The following is an 11359-nucleotide window of genomic DNA, read 5'->3' on the forward strand; positions in this document are numbered from 1 at the left end:
AAACTGGAGGAAGTTTTAGGTGTTCATACAGGGCATATATACAACCCCAAGTATATCATATCAAGTGTTCCTGTGTAGCAGTCTTACAATTCACTAGAGAAACACTCATGAAACAGCTGAAAGATTAGACAGTTGTACACTGTCAAAAGATTAGATTAGTAACATTCTCCATTTTTTTTAAGTGTCACGGTGCATAGTCAGACGTAACTATAGCTGATTTGTGAAGAATTTCAAATATTTCCAATGCTTCAAAAACCATACATTTTAAAAACTGAATCTACTTTCAGATGTACCTCTTATTTTCAGATTTTTTCATCCAAGGTTTAATACTGACCACAGAACTGATGAGTTTTCTTACATACACAAGTACATCATAAATAAGTCTTCCCTCAGTTGTCACTGAGAACTAGTCATTCATTTAAAATAAAGTTACATTCCATTTACCTTTCCAGAACAAAGATTATGACAATCATTCACTGCATAAATGATGAAAAATATAAAAAAATTATAAAAAAGGAAAGACACCTTACACTATGCGACCATAGTAAGCCAAACCAAGTAATGTTTCTGCAACTGGAAACAGCATCTGAAGTCACTATGGTATACTCAGGGCCGGTGCTTCCATTTAGGCGACCTAGAGGGTGCCAGGATTTGGGAGAGCGGCAGACTGCTCCAGTGGACCTCTCGCAGGCGTGCCTGCAGAGGGTCCGCTGGTCCCGCGGCTCCGGTGGAGCATCTGCAGGCATGCCTGCGGCAGGTCCACCGGAGCCGCGGGACCAGCAGACCGTCTGCAGGAACACCTGTTAGAGGTCCACCGAAAGCCGCGGAAACCGGTGAGCCGCCCTGCGCTAGGGTGCCAAAAACCTGGCGCTGCTCCTGGGTATACTGAAAAAAAAAATGTTCAAGTTGTAATCAGTTCATATTCTCAAGGATTTCCTAGTCCCACTTAAAGGTGGCTACTGGCTGGCTCTGTAGGAAGCATATGATCTGGTCCTAGCCAGCAGCAGCAGTTTTGCTAAGATCCAGCCTAGAGCAGGAGGGCTGAGTTCAGCCTCTCTGTTTTAGAGAGACTCTGCTTTGTCTAACCATTTGAGTTCTTGGTGTTATTTTGAATTCTCAAACAACAAAAAAAAAAAAAAAAAGTGTCATGTTACAGCCTTCCAACAAGAGTATTTATGTTTTTAAAATTCACATGTGGGTGTGTGCTATGAACATAACACTTATAATCCCACCACACCACTACACTGTATTCTATGGCTGTTTTAAAAATCAAACTGTAAAAAAGTAAAAGTATCGAAAATTAATACTAGTTGTTAAATGGTGATAATTTGATCACAGCTCTCATTCAGCCAAGCAGCTGGTATATACTTTTTGGTTTTTTTATAAAAGCATGTGAGTAATTCTACTCCTGTTCAGCAAAGCATTTAAGCCCATGTTAAACAGTGATTAAAGGACATGCTTCAATGAAATTTGGCTGAACCAGGGCCTTAATATTTTATCTAACTCATTCCATTTAGAGAAAAGTATCCTAACACATTTTAGTGAATTAAGTCTACTTTTTTCCTTAAAACATTGAGCAATGCATGAAATATATAACAAGACAGGCAAACAGTGAATAGAGGAATATCAGGGTGGATGGAAATGAATTTATTTAAGCTTTGTTCTCATAATTACATCATATCTACATGTTTCTAGATATGATTTATGCCATAAGAAGTGTAAAAGGCTCTAGCCGTACTTATATTCAATAATTAAGAGTGTTCAATGTCTAAACTTTAAGCCAATAGAAATCAGTTTGATTACTGATGGATTCTTAACAGTATTTTGAAAACTCTTACTATAATTTGTGCATCTTCAGCCTGTTCCTGTATTGTTTGCAAAGCCTTTACCAGATCTTCATCTCCTTCTACAAGACTAAAATCATCATCTGCTGGAACCTAAACACAAATATAAATGAAGTCACATCAATGCATATTTTAATGTATTACATTTTCTTCCAGAATATAATTAAGTCCCAACAGCACACAGTTAAAAAAAATCTTATGCTAGTAGCCATATTAGAAGCTTGGTCTGATAATTACACAACTGATTATTGCTCTACTTGGAACAGAAGCATACAATAGTTATATTTTAAAAAGCACATACACACAGACTCTCAGAGTCAAGGGCAGCTCTAGACATTTTGCCACCCAAGCATGGCGGCATGCCACGGAGGGCGCTCTGCTGGTTGCCGGTCCCGCGACTCCAGTGGACCTCCCGCAGGCTTTCCTATGGAAGGTCCGCTGGTCCCGCGGCTTTGATGGACCTCCCACAGGTGTGCCTGCGGAGGGTCCGCTGGTCCCGCGGCTCCACCAAAGCCGTGGGATCAGCGGACCCTCCGCAGGCATGCCGCCCTCCCGGTGACCGGCAGAGCACTCCCTGCGGCATGCTGCCCCAAGCACGCGCTTGGCGTGCTGGGGCCTGGAGCCGCCCCTGCTCAGAATGGTATCCTTGCCCTATTTAAATAAGTGACAAAACTCCCATTGACTTCTTTGGAGATAGACTTTCAACCCTGGTCTCTCAGCACTTGATCTGAGGCTCAGTGGAAAGATTCTCATGGATTTCACCAGGCTTAGGGTGAAAGTCTGCTGTCTGACATGGTAGATTATTTGGGGAAGAAGCAGGGCCCGTGCAAGGATGTTTTGCACCCTAGGCGAAACTTCCACCTTGCGCCCTCCCCCGTCCCTAAGCCCCCGCCCTGAGGCACCTCCTCTGTCCTGAGGTATCCCCCCTGCTGCAGCTTCCCATCGCCTACCCTCTACCCTGAGGCGTCCCCTCACCCCCGCTCCCACTCACCCCTGCTCCACCTCCACCCTGAGCACACCATGGCTGCTTCACTTCTCCCGCCTCCCAGGCTTGCAGTACCAATCAGCTTAGGCGCCACAAGCCTGGGAAATGGGAGAACTGAAGCAGCCACAGCGTGCTCGGGGAGAAGACAGGGCAGGGGTGAGCTGGGGCAGAGAGTTCCCCTTACTTGCTGCAGGCAGCCCTCCCCGCACTCCCCTGCCCCACCTCCCTCTACCTAAATGCTGGCAGCAACCAGGGAGGCCAAAGGTCCAGTCACCCCCCAAATCCTAGTGCCCCAGGTGACCACCAAGTTGCCTAAATGGTTGCACCAGTCCTGCTTAGAAGTGCTACTTCTCCAATCCTAAGCACAAAATTAGCTCTTTTCCTACAGCTACCCTATAATTCCTTTTCCAGGGTAAGAGAACTGTAGCCCTCACACCTGTATCCCCTCTTGTAGTTTTCACTTCCCTGGTTAGTGAGACCCTGCTCTTCCTCAGCTGGGTCTGATAACAAATCAACACTGACACACCCTCCAGGTGCAGGAAGATGGGCTAATTGAGCTCTCCAGCTCCTACTAACACTTTGTTCACCAGCATGGGGTTTACACTCCTCCCCACAACTCCAATTCAAAAAGAGATCAAGCACAGGCTTTAGTTAGAGGATTTTGTTTATATCAAAGACCAATATATTACTATACCGAAAACAATATCCAAGAAAGCAAGGATATATTATGTAATAATACAAACATATTTAAATAATGAATAAGCTGAAATCAGCTAAACTGAGTTACTGCTACCTTTTAAAAATTATCTTAATGGAAATAAGACAAATCAAATGTTAGTAGTTCTTTTTATTAAATGAAAATATATGCTTAATACCATGCATATTTTAAAGTATGCTTCATAAAATAGGATTTTCTTCTTTGGTGCTAAAATATCTTAGTGACTGGTGCATTTAAATAAAAAAAGAGATGGATACTACAATACAGATCTCTCTTAAGACTATCTCCTAAGGTTTGAGATCTACTGATTAAAGGCACTATAAAGGAAAAAGCTATTATTATTACTGGCAATATTATTATTAGGTAAATTACCTCTTCATATTGATAATCATCTTCTGAATCTTCTGTAATGGTAACTTCTGTATGTTTTGTCAAGTCTAAAACAGCTGACATGTAGTGCTTTCCAATGAGAATTAAAACAATTTTTATATGATCATTAAAAAAGAGCAGTTATTCATAAAGCAGTAATTATCAGGCTCTCCCCTGTTCTATGTAAGACCAAATTTCATATATTTAGGGCTAACTTTGGCTCTTGGATGCCCATACACAGCTCCAATGAAAGGCACGAAGCTGCATTCAAGAACAGAATTTAACACTCAAACTTTTCATTGCAGGATTGCACAGCATTAAAATACCACCCATTTGCTCTGCTATAGCTACATGCCAGTTGCTGTGCTTAACATAAACAGCAGGCCAAACTCTACTCTCAGGTACATAGTCACAATGGCTATATTGCACAGGGGACTTTCACTGTCATTATGCCTCTGGGTGAATTTCATCCTTTTAGAAAACTAACCATTTTTTATGAGGTTTAGAGATCTGATATTGCACATGTACATCTGTGGATCCACCCTTTGGGGAAAAATAACAGTAAATTGAACACTGAAGCTTCTGTTATGTTGGTTTAACAGTCCTACATCTCCTTTAGTTACATTAGGATTAACTGATTTTAATGGGAGGATTGAGAGGTGTGCGTTTCAATGAATGCTTTATAATCTCCTTCTAGCAAAGTGTCCCAGCAACAGCCCATGTGTCCATTGAGCTGGGCAAGGAGAACATAGCTGGGAACAGTTGCCCTTTGGACAGGACTTTGAAGAGCTGTCTTGAAGAACTGGAACCTGAACAACCTTCCAAGAGTTAAGAAGCTGTCTGGCTCCTGAGTCTCAGCTCCCCACTCCCAAAGGCAAGTGCTGGAGGCTTTACATTATCAGCCAACTTTGTTCTTTTCATTCTCTTAACTGGAGGGGAGAACTGGGCAGCAAAGTGGTCCAGGGACCACTAACTGTTTGCTAGAGGGGCAGAAAGAGCTAAGTGGCTGCTGTAGTGTTCACAAGATGAGACAGTGAGGGTGGGAGAAGAGTTACTGGGAGCAAAACACACAACAGGGAAACCACTGGTTTTTTTAAGTTGCTCTGGAGATTGGTAGGGAGTAGCAAAGCAGAGGAAGTCTGGTGGCAGAATTGATCTGGGAGGTCAGGAGTTTGGTTGATTGAGTTTGGTAAGTAGTCCAAGTATCATTTTTTAAAAGCTAGACACCCTATGATCAATTCACTTTTCACCCTTTCACTGTATATAAAGTGACCATGATGCTATTTTATGTCTGGGGAAGACATCCTGTGAATGAGACTTAAAAAAGTGAGGTCCTATTTGCACAGCATGGATACTAAGGCTCAACTTTTTATAAAGGAGGGGCCAATGTATGTGTGCTACTTATTTATTTGTACTTGACTGTGATTATTTGCCTGAATCAGATATTTGTACACCTGGTAGTGCCTCCTAAAATCCCTGGTTTATTTGGAAAATTGTCCTTGGCTGTATTATATTTTATCCATATATGTGTGTGTCTATATATTTAGAGAGAGAGAGGGGCAAGCAAAGGAAAAATTTAACTGTGTTATTGCTAAAGGTCAAGGCTTCATCAGCTGAAGTTACAAAAATCTTTTGCTGATTGGAAATGAGCATTTAAGAAGAGGGGTTATTTTAAATTTCTTATAGCATTGATTTTTAAATTTGCCTGTTATACACACAGCAAAGGGAGGTAGTAATTTACATGTGAGGTTTAGAGGGCTTGCCCCACAAATGCTTTTGAGCTATTGGTTGATAAGTCAAAAAAGTCTTAATATGCTGGGAACACTTTTCTCCCCACTCTCCAATAACTTCATATCATGAACAGATTTTGCTCCAGTTTTTAAATAAATAAATAAAAAAGCTGAGACTAACAATAGCAAGTTTCAGCCACAAAGGACTTTTCAGAAACCTACACGTGCATAATAGAAGTTTATAACAGAAATCACAATGTAACTGTAGCTGCTTTAATTATAGCAAAAGGTATAATAAAAGTAACATTTGAGACAGGTATGATCTAGTCATCTGGAATGGGGACTCAAATGTCTGAGTTCTAGTCCTGGCCCTGCGACTATCACATTGTGGGGCCTTGAGCAAATCAGATGAAATGTATGGTCCTTAGAGTCCCTTATCCATAGAACGGGGATGATAAGTTACCTACCTTGCTGGGTATATAACAATTATGATTTACCATTAATTCACTAGCAGCATAACTGAATGGTACTTTAATTAAAGTTTGCAAAGCACTCGGAAGCTGAAAAATGTACTAAGTATCATTTTATAAAATATCTAATAATAAAAAGGCAGGATAATGTCGCTGTAATCAATTAAGCAGCCTTTTGGTACTGTCATATTGTAGTAGTAAACAGAGGATTGAATGTTTATATGATACAATTTAAATATAATATATTGTGCATCCAGCAATTTGGCTAAAAATATTTCTCTCACTGGAAGCTTAATTGTATAATAAGAGAGACTGATTTTGTCAAATTGTTTTACATATGTACAACACTTCATTCCTTTTTCTCCATATTGACACTTCTATTCTACAGTTATAGAATCTTTTACAATGTAGACATAAATGTCACTATGTCATATCCACCAGACATTGCAAACTAATGCAAATAGTCTTGGTGATTTAGGTGCTTCCAGGATGGGTAGTTTGCTGCTAGTTTTTTAAGTGTTTTACTGACTTGATAGCCCTTACGTGCCATTATGGTCTAGAGTACAGGTGCTATGCATGTGGAATAAAACCTTGTGTTAAAAATCTTGAAATTATTCTTCAAAAATTATATTTCAGATGCACAATAATCTTTTAAAGACAAAATTCCTCCATTCAGCTACATTTTTGAGCAAACATTGTCTACACATTTTATTTTAAATGTCTTTTATAATATAGACACTTATGTAGTGTCTTTTATCAGCCACAGGGCACTGAAGAATTTCTGTTATAAAGAAATAGAAACTGAATCACAGAGAAATGGCTTATATAGGATCACAAAGCAAGTCAGTCAGTACCAAGGTTGGGAACAGAACTCAGATCTCCTGATTGCCAGCCTCTATATATACAAAACAAAACAAACCTGAAACCACTAACTTATAATTTGTCTTTGCTCTTTTTATAACTGAAAAGGAGTCAAACTGATTGTTTCTAAATGTTATAACTCAGAAATAAACCTTCTAACTTGTTGTACTGCAATCTAAAATTCCTATTTTACTTGTATAAACTACTGAATTAAAAATAGAATTTTAGGGAATGATTGAATAATTCAGGCCCTTGATGACAGAATTGGAGCCTTTCACTCTAGGTCTGTGGTTCAAATATTGCCAAGTGGAGGAACAAGCAAATGTGGGTTACCTTGTGATAGGTATTTGGTGCCGCTTGGAAAAAACTTACCAGATGCTTGCTACAGAGAGACAAATACAAAAAGGAGGAAGAGGCAACAGCTCCAGTACTTCAGTTGTTGCTCACAGCTTTCGCAAGAGAAAAGTGAAATTGTTATGGTTCTTGTTAATTTCACACAGGGATTCTAAACAGCAATGGATCTTGGCAGCACACTGAAATGAACAAGACTCTAGACATTCCAACTGTTACTATTCAGAACCCCTAGGCGAAACTAACAAGAATCAGAACAATTTCACTTTTGTTTCCATACCAGAGGCAGTGGAGTCATTTGTTGTAGATACAGCAAGATGGCTCTGCATCAACCTACAGTCAGTTCACATCGAGAAGGTCCTCTTAATCATGAGGGCTGGAGACTTAGCTGTCTTCATGCAAATAAAAAAATTAAATTCTGTGCTAACTTATGGTTTATTTCCCAGGGAAGTTCACTACAGATGCTCCCTGGGTTACGCAAGATCTGATTTATGCAAATTTGCACTTAGGGAAAAAGTTCCGTAAGCCAGAAATATGATTTTGAGGTTGTGAAAATTTTTGCATAAGGTACAGGTATACATTTCTAATTTACGTAAAATTCGAGTTATGCAAGGCTTTCTGGAATGGAATGATTTGTAAGTCAGGGGGCACCTGTATTAGCCAGCAGTAAGTAAGAGAGTGTTAGTAAAATCAATTGTTAATCTCAAGTTTTTCCTACCATAATTGCTTAATTTTGGCCTGGCTCCTACTGGTCAGGTCTGTACATGACAAATACAACGATACGGGCATCGAGTGAAGGTTTTACTGCAGGTGCCACTGAGAAGCCTGGCTGAATGGGCCACAGAGGTGGTCCTTCCCCTTCCCCAATCCTGGACAGAGCTCAGGTTGGGGGTGGGGTGATCTATGCAGTGGCACTGATCCATGCAGACAACTAGGGGACCCCAGCACACCCCACCCCACTGCTTCAACTTGCCCTGGATTCAAAACCAAGGAGGGGGTGGGGGGTGCCTGATATTCATGGAGATTGGTTCTCCGTTGAATCAAACTCTCCAAAAATCCCCAGAGGCCAGAGCCCAACAGCCCTCCCCGCCAAGCGAGACTGAAACCCCCAACACCCCCTGCCCTGGGTGAAGACCCTCGGCTCCCCCTCTCCCGGGGTGAAGCCCCAGAAACCCCGCTCCCCAGAGCGAGGAGCCCGGGGGGTGAACACTCAGCAAATCACCCCCCGAGCATTCCCCCCCTTATCCCCAGCGCTGCCCAGCCGGGACCAAGGAGCCGCTGAGGGGGCGCGGGGCGAGGATACGCTGCAGGCAGAAGGGCCCCTCGGCTCCGGCCGCCGCCGCCTCCCCCTCCATCGCCGGCTCTCCGGGTCGGTTGTTTACACTCCGCTCTCGCCGTTGCCAGGGTGCCCCCAGAGCCTCTCGCGAGAACAAGGAAGCAGCTCGCCCCTTCACTCCGCCTGGTTCTAGCCGGATTTCACGGGGGGGGGGGGTGGGGGGTTTGCTAAAGCAAGCCGGTGGAACGGGTGGACGCGTCCCGGTCGCCATAGCAATCGTCACTTCTCGGTTACGGACAGGGGAAGGTCCAATGGCGCTTCAGTAGGGCGGTGCCGAGGGACCAACTGGCCAATCGGTGTAAGGCGGGGGGGAAGTCCCTCCTTCTGGCCTAGGCTTCCCCCTCTCGGCAGAGAAGGGGGCTCCGAGACGGTGACAGGGAGAAGGGGAAGTGCAGCCCCTCCCGTGAGGCCCCCACACTGGGTTGGGCCCCCGGCATCTCTGAGGGCGGGGCATAAGGCAGGAGACCCACCCCTGCAGGGTCAGCCAGTGCCCCCAGCTTGCCCTGGGATCAGAGCTGCTGGGGAGAGCAGCACAGAGCTGTGATGTTTGCACGTGCCAGGTGTATTGCACTAGAAACCCCAGGTGCCATGGTGCACGCTGTTGAGCACCGTCTACTATCACCTTCTCTGGCAACTAACACTATGTATTTATCTACTAGGGTTGTCAAGCGATTACAATAATTAATCGTATAGTTAATCGTGGTGTTAACAATAGAATACCACTTATTTAAATATTTTTGGATGTTTTCCACATTTTCAAATATGTTGATTTCAATTTTAACACAGAATATGAAGTGTACAGTGCTCAATTTATATTTATTTTTATTCTAAATATTTGCACTGTAAAACCAACAGAAATAGTATTTTTCAATTCGCTTAATACATGTACTGTATTAAGAGAGCAATCTCATCATCATGAAAGTTGAATTTATAAATGTAGAATTATGCACACAAAAAACTGCCTTAAAAAATAAAACGATGTCAAACTTTAGAGCCTACAAGTCCACTCAGTCCTACTTCTTGTTCAATCAATTGCTCAGACAAACAAATTTGTTTACATGTGCAGGAGACAATGCTGCCCACCTCTTGTTTACAATGTCATCTGAAAGTGAGAACAGGCATTTGCATGGCACTGTTGTAGATGGCATTGCAAGATATTTACATGCCAGATGTGCTAAAGATTCACGTCCCTTCATGCTTCACCCAGCATTGCAGAGGATATGCATTCATGCTGATGATAGATTCTGCTCAATAACGATCCAAAGCAGTGGAGACTGACGCATGTTCATTTTCATCATCATCTGAGTCAGATGCCACAAGCAGAACATTGATGGGGGGGGGTCAAGTTCTGTAGTTTCTGCATTGGAGTGTTGTTCTTTTAAGACTTCTGAAAGCATGCTCCACATCTCATCCCTCTCAGATTTTGGAAGGCACTTCAGATTCTTAAACCTTGGGCCAAGTGCTGTCTTTAGAAATCTCGCATTAATACCTTCTTCCAATTTTGTCAGATCTGCAATGAAAAGGTTGTTAAAATGATCAACGTGCTGGGTCATCATCCAAGACTGCTATAACATTAAATATATGGCAGAATACGGGTAAAACACAGAGCAGGAGACATACAATTCTCCCCAAAGGAGTTCAGTCACAAATTTAATTAATGCATTATTTTTTAACGAGCGTCATCAGCTTGGAAGCACATCATCTGGAACGGTGGCCAAAGCATGAAGGGGCATATGAATGTTTAGCATATCTGGCATGTAAATACCTTGCTACAAAAGTGCCATGCGGATGCCTGTTCTCCCTTTCAGGTAACATTGTAAATAAGAAGCAGGCAGTATTATCTCCTGTAAACTTGTGATTAGCTGAACAAGAAGTAGGACTGAGTGGACTAGTAGGCTTTAAAGTTTACATTGTTTTGTTTTTGAATGCAGTTATGTAACCAAAAAAACTACATTTGTAAGTTGCACTTTTACAATAAAGAGATTGCACTACAGTACTTGTATGAGGTAAACTGAAAAATGCTATTTCTTATTTTTACAGTGAAAATATTTGTAAAAAAAATATAAAGTGAGCACTGTACACTAATATTCTGTATTGTAATTGAAATCAATATATTTGAAAAGGTAGAAAAACATCCAAAATAGTTAATAAATTTCAATTGGTATTATATTATTTAACAGTTTGATTAAAACTGCAATTAATTGTGATTAATTTTTTGAGTTAATTGCGTGAGTTAACTGGGATTAATCGACAAGCCTAATGTACACACACACACACACACTCTCTACTCTTGTAACATCCTGGTTTTGCTGGACTGTGCCCACATTCCAGGCATTTCTGTTTAAGCCAGAGCTTCCAAATCTCTGCTAAACTAGGGAAATGTTATTTATAAAATGGACTTTTATGAGATAATTTTAAAATAAAGCAAAGTTTAGGCCTCTAACCAAGGTTTGTTCCAGCTCCAGGGATTCCTAGTCAAGAGGAAATACAATGTTGCTAACTCACCTAAGATCTAGATTTTTTTTTTTTCTTAAAATTCCAGCTCAGGGCAGTGACGTGACTACCTGAGACTCTCAGCTTTCATTTTAAAAACTAGTTTTTAGCCATGATGGTTTCAGAGCAAAGTTTTGATAATGTGTATCCTAATGGCTCAAGAACCAGAAGGCAAAAAGAACCCTGAATGTATTATTTTTAA

The 11359-nt window shown here is 41.6% G+C and overlaps 1 protein-coding gene across 1 annotated transcript in view; it reads right to left on the reverse strand.

Moving 5' to 3' along the window:
* SPAG16 (sperm associated antigen 16) overlaps window positions 1-8777 on the reverse strand; it is an 868104-nt gene extending 859327 nt beyond the window's left edge. The window contains exons 1-3 of the mRNA XM_032800034.2: window positions 8632-8777; window positions 3920-3966; window positions 1839-1937 (exon numbers count right to left, since the gene is read on the reverse strand). Coding sequence (XP_032655925.1) covers window positions 1839-1937; window positions 3920-3966; window positions 8632-8683 — 198 coding nt within the window. The 5' untranslated portion in view covers window positions 8684-8777. The remainder of the gene's footprint in view (window positions 1-1838; window positions 1938-3919; window positions 3967-8631) is intronic.
* Window positions 8778-11359: the final 2582 nt, after the last annotated feature.

This window comes from Chelonoidis abingdonii, chromosome 10 (assembly GCF_003597395.2).
Source record: "Chelonoidis abingdonii isolate Lonesome George chromosome 10, CheloAbing_2.0, whole genome shotgun sequence".
Lineage (NCBI taxonomy): Eukaryota > Metazoa > Chordata > Testudines > Testudinidae > Chelonoidis > Chelonoidis abingdonii.